The 12,500-nt window shown below is 43.2% G+C and overlaps 1 protein-coding gene across 3 annotated transcripts in view; it reads right to left on the reverse strand.

Moving 5' to 3' along the window:
- Positions 1-11,435, reverse strand: part of LOC135918672 (uncharacterized) — a 27,555-nt gene extending 16,120 nt beyond the window's left edge. Inside the window, exons 1-6 of one of the 3 annotated variants that reach the window (XM_065452325.1) lie at positions 11,351-11,435; positions 11,207-11,260; positions 7,980-8,063; positions 5,038-5,139; positions 1,749-1,861; positions 173-187 (exon numbers count right to left, since the gene is read on the reverse strand). In XM_065452325.1, coding sequence (XP_065308397.1) covers positions 173-187; positions 1,749-1,861; positions 5,038-5,139; positions 7,980-8,063; positions 11,207-11,260; positions 11,351-11,397 — 415 coding nt within the window. In that variant the 5' untranslated portion in view covers positions 11,398-11,435. The remainder of the gene's footprint in view (positions 1-172; positions 188-1,748; positions 1,862-5,037; positions 5,140-7,979; positions 8,064-11,206; positions 11,261-11,350) is intronic. The other 2 variants (XM_065452332.1, XM_070534002.1) reach the window with 2 other exon arrangements.
- Between the last annotated feature and the right edge of the window lie 1,065 nt (positions 11,436-12,500).

Here is a 12,500-nt window from a genome sequence, read left to right on the forward strand (position 1 = left end):
AATAAAAACAGCCTATTGGTTGCTTTCTGACCCCACAGCTCCTCACTCAGTCAAATTGACCTTGACATGTTTATTTTAGTATAAGGCTTACGTCCTGTGTTTTGAGATATAGCTTTCAGCAAAATGAACCACCCAGCCGACTTTAGGTGGGACAGCTATATAGTATACTCACGTGGTCCAAGATTACCTGCAATAAACACAGGAGAACAGGAATGTAAAAAAAAGGAAAGCGTTGGTCTCAATCTTCCTTAAACACCATTACAGAGATAAGCCTATCAGCGGCCCTCTGCGCTGAACCTCTCAGAGAGGGCACAAGCGCATGCGGCGCACAAGGGCTTAGTGATGAGAGAGAAATTTATTGTGATAGAAAAGCTGAGAGATCGGCCTGGATCAATGTTCTTACCTGCTACTCGGCGTTGGGGGAAGAGGAAAGGGTGCAGGCAGAAAGAATAGAGAAGGCGTTGATTATGACGAATAAGATGGTGGGCAAAACCTTGCGCGCTCCCAGACTCTTGAAAGTTGCTTGTCCAGTCCACTCCCATACAAAAGTTTGCTGAGCGCCTTCAGAATATCAGACTGATGACTAGGGTGACCAGGGCCGCGCTCCGTTAAACGCATAACAATGGGAAAATGACCTATGAAATGGGAACCGTTAAACTAGGTGATAATCAGACCTTCTTCTCGCAGATACTCGGCCTTTCACTCTAGATAACGATGTGCACGGAAATATATTTTTAAGAACGTGCAGTTGGGATTAGTTGATTCGGTGCATAGTACTCTTTTCCAGCTCAAAGTCGCGGCGACATAACTACAAGACAAAAGAAAAGGTTGTACCATCAACTTCTGTTCTTTATTGTATTGCAAAAGCTTGACATTTTTTTTTTAATTCTCAGTTTTCCTGCGACCAGTTTCACACGGGAAACCAAGATGAAGGGGCGATACAAATGAAAATACGATTGCGGTTTCGAATTTTCGTTGGTACTGTGCCCTCTTTTTCTTTGTTTCTTTTTTTGGCGGCGATGAAGGAAACGCCGACTACAAGGACGGCAAACATGCACCAACTATAGCACCATTTGCTGCATTGCTGAACATTTTTCATAACCTCGCCATCGCATAAATATTCTACACGGGCATTAGGCTCCACAAGCCCCTGCAGTCCCACGTGCGAACTTGCGACGCGTGCTCATGACCTCAAAGCATGCTACTTATAAACAAGACAGGCCGCTAGTTGAGCGAGCACTGCTGCTCCCGTCAACCTACCACGAAATGAGCAGGTATGCGGCGTGTCTTTCTTATTGCCCGCTTTCAATCCTCTAGTGCGTAATGCGGTTAAATGAATGACTATGGAAATACTCGGGCGACGACTGGAAGTGAAGCGCTGCTTCCTTCCCATGGGAACAGCGATATTATTGAAAATACAGAGCTCCGCACTAAAAGACCGACAACTATTTCACCTGAATCCAGGGTCCCTTATTCGTGGAGCAGGGTGAGATCACTTAATGCAACATACGATGCGTACTATGTATACTTATTCGAAAAGAGAGAAAATCCTACAAAAAAGAAAAACATAGAGATAAAAAGAAGACAGAAAAACATTACAATCCAATATCACCGCGTTATTCATTGCATGAAAGGTACCATGAATCAGGTTAGTGACGTACTGGCTTTTATACGGACTGCGAAGGGAATACCAAGCGAATATATGCGTAAATACACAAGCAAAACATCAGCAAGACACGTCTACTCACGTGCCGCGAACGAGATGATGTACGCCACGATGGCGATAAGGATGAGCACGACGAGGAAGCCGCTGAAGAGGCCGTACACCAGGTACGTGAACACAGGAGCGGATAGGTCTTCACTGCGAGGGAAGAGGACAGAGTTACAGGACAGCCCACTGATACTGATACATGGTTCGTAGCATATACAGGAAATGTCTGTATAGAAATTCAGAAGAAGAGTAGAACTGCTCTTTTGATGTTCGGGACTGGCGGAATTATGCAGTGACCCAGAAGCATGCGTGGGCGAATTTCCGATGGCCGGTCGTACAGGGCAAGCACACTTTGCGCTGCAGCTCGAGCGGTTATCACAAAACAATAATGCACGTGCGCTCTCACCTTATTACCGATCACTGAATATTGTCAAAAATATTCACGCAGATTACGCAGTCTTCGAAGAGCACGTCTACAGTATACATACTACACTGAATTTCTTAAATGTAAAAGCGTTCCATGGAATGCTTTTACAATTTAAGCGCATCATTTGACGGAACAAGATGGGTTCCAAACAAATTGGGTTACACCTTGGGTTACAAACGGATTGTATTTTATTAGATGTCAAAAAGCGTTTGATTTGGTACCTCATTACTTGCTACTATATAAACTGTATTTACTTAACATGCCTACTTCTCTCCTAAACTGACTTCAATGTTATCTGCGGGGACGTAAACAACGTGTGCTGATTAATGGGTCCCAGTATGATTATGTTGCTGTTTCTTCGGTAGTGCCTCAGGAGTCAGTTCTAGGGCCCCTGCTGTTTCTAGCGTACAATAATGACAATGTGAAAGATGTGACATGTAAAATACGTTTATATGCAGATGATTGTGTTGTCTACCGCGATGTAAACAATTATTCAGATTCATTTCATTTGCAGAGCAACCTGGACCATATCCAACAATGGTGTTTGAAGTGGGAAATTTACTTAAATCCAATAAAGTGTCGCAGTATCCTTTTCACGCGCAGGCATCATCCTTTCTTGGCTGAATATGGATTAGATTCTGTCCAACTATCAAGAGTATCTGATTACAAATAACATGGCGTCTACGTTTCCTCGTACCTCACATGGAATAAGAACGTTGAGCATATGGCATATAAATCTTACAGAATGCTGAATTTTTCAAGACAAAATTTCAAAACGGCACCACTAAAACTTAAACAGCTTCTATATTTAACATATGTTCGGTCTATATTGGAGTATGCTTGTGTTGTTTGGAGCCCGCGAACTTTATATTTTACCGACGTGCTTGAATGTGTACAAAACTGTGCCGCTAATTTGTATTAAGAAAGAATAACTTTGGTAGTGTTACAAAACCAAAAAAAAACTAACGTTGGTATGGGAGCATTTCTGTACCCGCCGAAGGAACTTTCACTTAGAAATCTTGTATAAAACTTCTCACGGTAAAATAAAAATGCACAAATATATTTATTTGCTTCCACCGTATTTCATGTCGAATAGACTTGATCACGGATGGAAAATAACAGAGACTAACACTTATCAAAGCCCTATTTTCCCACTTACAATTCGAGGATGGAACCGGCTACCCAAACAAATTGTCGAGTTCCAACCTAGATCAATGTTTCGGTACTTGTTATCAGATGTGTGAACGAGTGCAGTTGTCTTTATTTAGTATTTGCTTGCCAAGCCTTGTAGTTTTTTTACTCACCTATTGCTTAGTTATGTATCCTCCCCCCTCCCCCCTCCTGCAATAATGACTGCGGGTGCTGTAGGAATTCAGAATAAATAATATAAATAAATAAACATAGTGCGCATGCTTCCTTAGGTTATAGCCTACATGAATTGCACTGGCAATAAAATTACATTCTAAACATTTAGGCTCTACAGTATGCTTCTTTTACTTCTTTAAACGTGGGCGAAGAGTAAAGACAAGAATCCGGACAAGGTAAACGAAGTGCGCATCCGTAACAATTTTAGAACAGGAAGTGTATTCGTTTTTTATGCGTGTTTTCAGAGCCACACATCGGCCCGAGGACATTTTGCCATCTGTCACCCTGAAATTTAAGCAGTGACTTCCAAATTGGCCGAGTTCTGCACCCTCTGCAGTTTATAATCGAAAGTTTTGTTACAAAGATCCCACGTTTCACAGACGCTATCCAGTATTGTCCAGACATTCGTATTTTTCATGCGACTTTTTCGTGAAGAAAGGTGCAAGAGCATGTGGCGGCAAGAGACGACAAAATTCTGTCAATATAGCTTTTCTTCTCATTTTGTTCGGTAAGCGCAACATGCCTACAACCCCTTCAGTGACGGCACGCCCACTTTGTATTCGCTTTTTTTTTCGTTTTTCTTATGTGGTTATTGTTCAGTGGTGACAGGAGACAAACCTACGAGGTTGGACATTGAATCTTTCGCGTAATTGAGGAGCCTCCATTTCAGGTGAGCTTGCCAAATGGTCGTACCTACGCACAACCACTTTTATGGAGGTACAGCAATGCTTGAAAGGTTTTCGAGATGCTTGTGGACGTGAAAGATAATGAAATTATTGCTTTTAATTTTTCGCAATGGTTGCACCCCGTAACTAAATTGTGCGTGCAATAAATTGATATATAATAACTCTGTAACTATGAGTACGTGCTCTGTTTTGTTAGCGATGGCAAAATCCTGTTTTCCCTTTTCAGATTTCGCAACGCTTGCAGCCCGTCACTAAGTTGCTCGCGCACAAATACATATTTATTACTGTTTCATTATGAGTAGTAATTAGCAAGTGTACAAAGCAGCGTCCTATTACTTTGATTTTACTTCCCTGGTGTTTGCACCGTCTTAGAGTTTTAAGCTTCAAATCTTTTTGCGCTAAACTGCTGTATAACGTAGTTTGTCGACGGTGGAGTCAGAGTGAAATTCACGTGGAGGTCTAAACAGGACATAAATTCACAGAAAATTGGAGGCTTGAAGTGGTTGGCGTTCGACCAACGCCAACCACCTCAAGCCTTCAATTTCTGGTCGAACGCCAACCACTTCAGTGGTTGGCGTTCGACCAAAGTTTTCGCAAGGAAAATTAGCAGTTGCTGCCCTGAGGAAGACAAATCTCCTTGTTGAAATGTGGGTTTTAGCGACATCACTTGTTCGGCCACCGGTAATCACGGCGGTGCACCAACCGAATTTTCCTATTTTGCATGAGGGCCCGTAATGGGCAACATTCCAGTTGACAAGGATGCTCACTTCAACGAAAGCGGAGAAGAAAATTTAATAGCAAACGAGAAGGTGTAGTGGAAACGTTCTTGTGTTGAAATGGATACTTACACTTCGACATATGTCGGCTGCCCCGATGGTCCTTCGAAATGTCGAGGCAAACTGATGCTGCGTTCGTACCATGGCTCCTCTTCATCCGGAAACAAAATCTCTCTGGGAGAGAAGGACCCCAAACAAGGCAATCCTGACGTCCCAGGTGATCTTGTGAACTTTACAATCGGAACGAATGCGTGTAATAAAGGCGTCGTCTCAAAGATCACATCGAGGCTCCCCTCAACATATTATACTCAAGTGGAATCCGTTAATAATGAAGACACATTTGTGCTTGAAATAGTTCGATAAGTAATTGGGCATGCCCAAACTCACCTATAACGGAAATACACGAACTTCAGTGACACGTTCATTTTTTCACAGATTTCTCATCTTAAGCGGAGAAAACAAGCAACCAAAGAACTCACTAATTGTAAGCAAAGGTACGCATCGTAGGCAATAAGTTTTGCCTTTGCCTTGAACTATTTTTCAGCGGAAATAAAAATGGCGCTCGTGAAGCGCTACATATTGCAGGCCTCCCCCGGTCTACCTCCCAAAATGTTGGCACAGTACCGGCACGTGACAACCACCGCAGAAAGTGCTCAAAAGAGAAAAAAAAAACGTGTGAAAAACAATCAGTAACAGCAACTCTCCTGAACGTTGCGTTCGCGGCATGCGGGTAGCTTCATGGCACTTGCAGCGTGTGCCCCGATATCGACGTATCCAATGTCTAGTTCACTAAAACAGTGTTATTTACGCGAGCATCGGTCAATAACATTTTCGTGTTCGATATAGAGGTCAAAACGCTTAATCCGGGTTTGTTATGTGCAGTTTAGACTGCATATGTGTTTACTCATTTTGATGTGCGGATGAGTGCGACGCAACCAGATGTCCTATTTTAATTCGCTGTTTTCAAATGTCTATATATCTGCATCAGTGGCCGAATTCAGACGAAAACCTCTCTTGGGACTACTAAAGGAGCCGTTGTAAGCAAGCGCCTGCGTATGTCACTTCACCCTACTTTAATCACAAAAACTGTCGCAGCGTATTCTTTTGTTTTCAAGTATCAGAAGGACGGGATCAAAAATCAAACGCACGGTCGGCTAATTGGGGTGTCAGAATGAATATTGTGACGAGGACATCAGACGCAGGAAATAAGACCACTGTATTTCATACTGAACTGCGATGCCACTCCCCTAGTTCCTCGTTTCACATTGTTTGTTCCCCCCCCCCCCCCCCTTCTGTTCAGTCACGTATCGTCGCTTTTACTCCGCAGCTGCATTGAAATATTTCCTTTTAGATAACGGCTACTGCGTTTGCTCAGGATTTCAAACGTACGTTATGGTGGGTGATAAATTCACTCCAATACGAAGCAACGCAATAGAATTTTAATTCCACTGTAGTTTTTCTGCGTTCTTGCTGTAGCGATCTCCCTGCTCCTAAAAAATGCAGATACAAAACGCATATTCGAACCTATTTGGAGCAAAACTTAAGCAAAGGGAAAGTAAATGTTTTACAACTAACGGCGATGCATACAGTTTTCTTTTCTTTCAGCCTATGCGACTTACCTTCTCGAGTGATCATAAAATTTGTCCAACTCAAGGGTCACAACAGTATTGTCACCAAATTTTTTTTAATGTTTATATGTTACATGGTTCATAAGCTATGCCCAAATGCGAACTCCAAGGGGGGTATTCTGTAAGAGCCCACCTACTCGTAATGGGCTGTCCATTTCGGCCGCTGCTGATTGGATGAAGCTGTACGAGCGAGGAGGAGACGAGCGGCCCCAGACAATCAGCAGTGGCTGAAATGGACAGTCTACTAGGTGGACTCCTGCAGAATACCTCCCCAGATCAGGTGGATGCGTATCGGACGTATACTCAAAGCTGCCATAAGGACGAAGGCGATGTGTGAGGCTTGTTGAAGGAAGAATGGCCATGACAGGTATATCCACAGAAAAGTACGATGCGCATGGAGTAGCAATAAAGGTTCTGTGCCACGCCTGTTGTGCCACATTGGGACATATACGCATTCTTGAGAATTGGCCAAGAACGGGCACACCCTGTAGTTGGACATACCGAATGGCTAATTCAAAGAAAAATAAATTAAATGATCCCTGAAATATAACTCGCTAATCTACTAAAAGGTAGGTGTACTTTAGAGATATCCGTGGGCCGACATCATTATGTTCAAGCTTCATGTAGGAATCGTACAGTGGGCCACGACCATTCTGGACGATTGGCCAAGAACGGGCAGACTGCCAGTGGCACATATTGAGTGGTTATAAATGATAGGAAGGGAAGTAAATCCAACACAGACAATGCGGTGACGCGGGTTTGTTGGCTGTTGAAGCTCACATTCTTGTTTGCAGCATGCAATAAGCAATCATTTACTCAGATAGAGACAAGTGGACTGGATGAGTCTGCTCTACTGATCTTGCCTGCTTGTTTTTTTTTGTTTGTTTTTTCTATTTCAGTGTTTACCAATCCCACGATGCAAACATGAATGCTAAATCCAAGAATCCAGTAAACATATTTCCCCATTCCTTTAACAGGCCGGTGTGCTTTAGAAATGCCTGCGAAACAACATTGTATCTTCTTGTTTTAAGCAGGAGGTTATGTTTACGCTAGGCAGAACAGAGGTGGGCCAACTTGGTCAGCATGCAAGAGCTACATAAGTGACTTCGCGGATACTTCCATATAACTTTTCTTTGTATGTCCACTAATACTACACGCCGAGACATCGATCAACGCAGCAGCCAGGCAGGCACGCTAAACCCGGCAAAGCAGGCAGAGGAAGCTTTGCTATAAAAGGAAAGCCACTCGCGCTTGCCACACCTAGATTCGCAAACCCTCAGCTGATGTCGCTGGGCTTTGGTTTTGGAGCGCATTTCGTTCCAAGTTCGTCGCCAATATGAAGAATGTTCGATGTAAGCTCTAGAACGACAAAAAAGGATTACGTACCCGGCTAAGACGGCTTCTGCTGGAGTCAGTTTTCGCTTTTCTGCCGCTGAGTGCCCGCGATTTGAGACCACTATTTGGAGCGTTCTGCGCGAAATTAACAAGAGAGAAGTACTCTTGATGGATGTTTGCGGAAAGGAGAGCAATGGGATTTCTAATGTGCTTTGGTTCTTTTTTTCTTACAAAACTGCACACGCACTCTCTATATAAATCTTGCATATAAATGCTGGTATAAATTTTTGCATACTGTCAACAACTATCACACCAAGTGCAAACGCCAATATTATATGGTAAAAGAAAGCGTCAGTAGTGTATCATCAGTAAAAACTCGAAAGTGCAGGCGTAGTATCGTGTACGTCAAGCTTTCAAAGAGAACAGGGCCCTTATTTAGAAAAATTTGACAATAAACGTTTCGTAAGAGCACATTCATGGCGTTAGTGATATCGTAAATATATAGGGGGCTTTTTATCTGCGTCATATCATTTAATGATTAAATTATTATTTTTTATAACTCTAACCCTTGAGCTAACCTTCTCATTCGGGCGGCCATTGCATCCAAGAGGAATTAACGTGCTTAATAAAATAATTAATAATAATAATAAATAATTATTAAATAATAAGACTTAATAAGACTTAATAAATAACGGCACACATTTGAATCTGCGAATTGTAGCTATAGTGAGTTTCCAAGGCATATCGACTTGGAACGAATTATGAGGATGGCACTGATTTGAGACATGCGCAGTCAAACCTGGTGTAAACTTGCACAGCTGTTCCACTTGCTTTTTTGAGGAAACACTGCTTTATGCATTGAAGTACAACAGTAAGTGGAACACCAGTGCCTTTCGTCCGCCAGTTAGAAAATTAATATCTCAAGACTGGTGTATTCCTGAGAATTCGTTCCAGGTGTATAGGCCTACGCCTTGGGAACTCGCCGGCTACAACTCTTAAATTTATATACAAGGCCAAATCAGAGTCCTTGCCCCTATTTGTTTTACATAAATTACGGCGACAAATGCGAAGTCAACATAACCATTCTCAACGGAGGACATTTCTTGGACCGGCCCGCGGCCTTATCTGCCGGTAGATCCGTGGCACAGTGCTGCTGTCAGTTGTTGAACTTGGCGGTTGTGCTGCACACGTCCACGGCATACAAAGTGTGATTCGTTTTCTATGGAGCAAGGGGCGAACCCCCGTTGTAATCCACAGGAAAACGCAGCCCACGCATGCGGAAAGGTGTCTCGCTCTGAGAAGTGAGATGTGGCAGTGTCATGAGTTTGCAAACGGCTGTGAAATCAACGACTCAATGAAGTTAATTAGTCAATGATAATGAGCGTTCGGGGAGGCCGCATGCATCGCCGACTGACCCCAGAGGAATCTCAAAATTCGTGCTGCGATGGGACAAATGTCTGAACCATTGGGCGAGCTTGTGGAAAAAGATTACCGTGGTTGACCGCGGTTAAATCAAGTTTGTGGAGCGATAGCATGGTTTTGCTTGCTTCGGTAAAGGACACAGACGCTGCTCGGCGTGGCAGCAGCCGCGAGGTAGTTAACTTTCATGCGCTTAGTTCGCTTCAACGCGAACTAAGGAGTTTTCTGGCGTTGTACTTGGAGTAGTAGAGCTACCGCTCTAACATATAGTACCTGCATTTGTAATTACACGTATGTACCTCCTTTTGGCTTGTAAAAATAGGGGCAAAGATTTCATGGTTCGGCCTCGTTTATACCGTAATGTAAATAATTAAGTTGATTAGCGTAATTAGGATAATATTCAATTAAATATTTTTATTTCTCGTAGAAATATTGGCTGCCTCATCACGTAATTTAGCCAAGGGGTTAAAATTGTGCCATCTGCCACAGGCAATTTTTAAAATTTTGGTACAGCCAAAAAATGAAAAAAAAAACACTTGGTGTGTCATTAGTGAAGATGGCCCCCTTAGAAACAAAATTAGTTATGATTTCGGTTCCAGGTAACACTGAAGCTAAGAAATAAATTTCAACTAGTGCTGAGAAGCTTGCAGCGAGTAATTGACAAAGAAAAAAGATGAAACGCAACGCTAATTCGACCTGGTTTTCAGGTTTCTTTTTTCTTTTTTAAGTATGGGAATCAGTAATAATTTTGATTCTTTTAGAAGTACAGTAGATTTGGTTACTGGGGCGAAGTGAACAAAACATTGAAAACGTTTGTTTCATTGAATTCAGATTAGGAACCTGTAATCTATAAATACATCTATCGTTATAATTTTCGAGAGGAAGAAGTGAACCGCTTCTCCCATATGCCTCATGTAATTACATTCTGTAAAATGGAGGTATCGGTTTTCACTCCGTAGGTTACAGTTTCGAGTTTGATCACTTGCTTGGAAGGATCAATGACGGTCCTGGTTCCACTGCCTTTATTGACTCCACAAACTAAGCGTCACCAGCATGCTTGGTACGCTTGGTTTAGCGCTTCGATGAAGCGCACCACAGCGAGAAGTTACAAAGCACTGGTGATGCCAACACAAGGTCTCGACTAACCAGTCTTTATCTTTCAAGGGATGCACAATGAGGCTACTTCTCTAGCATAACTCTACCTTCCTCCGCTCGTCCGCGCCTTTCATGGTGTTTTCAGCACGAAGCCTAAGTAGGGCAGGCTAACCAGGGTAACCTGACCTAACCTAAGCTAACCTAACCTTTCAGAGAACCTCAATTGAAGTGTAGCTGTTTGTTCTTTTTATTGTGCATGAGCACGTCACATGCCCTTCATTGAGAAGCTAAACAACTCTCATAAACAGAGTTAAATGCGAGGCAATCGGTCATGCGCCTGGAAGAGTTGTCAACGATCACGGTCCCATATTCGCAAAAAATGTCTCGCGTTGAAAGGGTTTGTTAAAGAAAAATTCCACGCAAGGCTCACGCTGGAATACTATTGGAGAAGTCGATCGGCAAATGTTAGGTAACACTTACGACCGAAATGTTTTGAATTCGCCTTTATTTTTTTTAGAGGTGCTTAGCATGAGCCACATGACCTTCAGGCGAGTACCGGTTATCCGAACTGGCGCTCACTGAGATGTTGTCCTACCGCAAATATGCAACGCGGAAACCGCAGCGAATGTAGGAAGTAGCGGAGGGAGGCAGTTACGCGCTGACTTCGAGAAACTGTTAATCCTTGAACTTTTCAAAGCCTACACATTCTTTTTTCGAAAAGCGCGCGAGCGTGCGCAGTGGTGCAACGTTCTCAGCAGTCTTACCCTTTCTCGTCGACACGCAAATCCTTCTCGGTTACCTCAGGAGATGCCGAGTTACTACACAGAGTGGAGAGTTGGCGAGTGATATTGTAAGCAACAGGGCAAGATGGAAGAGTTGATGGGCTGAAGAAACAAAAAGTAACGTACACTGGCGGCGAAAGCGGTGAACCAGGCGAGCCGAACAGTTGCTCCATTCTTCAGCTTCTTCTAAATACCTCGTCATGCACGTGCCTCACGTTCTGTCAAAATGCTGATGATAATTATGACTCTAATGTTGGCATATACGCACAACGGTGAACTCTCCAATAATTCCTTACTTTTGTTACTGGTTCAACAATTGTTGGCCGATCAGAAACATGGAAAATACAAGCTCATATCAAAGATGTGTTGTAACCTGTACGCAACTCGGAGGCCAAGCAATAACATTTTTCAGTGCTTAGCACTAGCAGCAATCAGGGCTTTGTTTTTTTGCTTTAATCGAACGGAATGAACGGCTTCAGCTTATACCTTGCCTTGGACAGAGTTCGGGCGGGAATAATTTACCGGTTTTCTTCACAGGCAGTCCAAGAGGTGCTGTCAACACAACGCGAGCGCACGCGCCTGTCTCTGTGGGCTATGCATAGCCACCCTCACGAGATGCAGGTCATTAGCGTGAAATATGCTTTCGCGGTATACAATACAGGCATTTCGGATTACAGGGACGCTTCCTCTATGCTTCATCACTATGAGAGGCACACATACGGGCTTTATAAAGTAGGACAAAACGTGTATACACTGGTAGAATCGTGAGCCTGACGGGAGTTTCTTCTTTTTTTTTCGATGAATTGAATTAACACCATCGTCAAGTGTAATTTTAAGCTAGTACACTGTGTAGCTATCTTCTAAATGCTACTCAAAGACAACACTAGTCGGTGTAATCTTTCTATCCGCTCTCCTTAGAGTCGTCTCCCGCTTTCCTAGCCGTACAGGGTCAATAGGGTGGCTGAATAATAACACTCGCTCCTCGTTTTAGCGCTAACCTCGCGTGCATTAAAAAAGAAGGACGTTCGTTCCTTCAGCAAACTTTCGGAATCCTCCGCGGCCCCTTGAGCAGTTAAACTACGTGCTCCTCGAACACAGTGAAATAAAAAAAAACTAAGAGCGCGGATACATAACAAATACACGCACACGCTCAACGGCGCAACAAGCATCACGAACAGCACAATGCAACCAAACTCATTTGGGAAAGCGCGTGCAACGCTGTATGCCCGCATGCGAACGCCTTGAAGGCAACTATACCTTCGGGATCGGTACACGT

Source organism: Dermacentor albipictus, chromosome 2, assembly GCF_038994185.2.
Source record: "Dermacentor albipictus isolate Rhodes 1998 colony chromosome 2, USDA_Dalb.pri_finalv2, whole genome shotgun sequence".
In the NCBI taxonomy this organism is placed as follows: Eukaryota; Metazoa; Arthropoda; class Arachnida; order Ixodida; family Ixodidae; genus Dermacentor; species Dermacentor albipictus.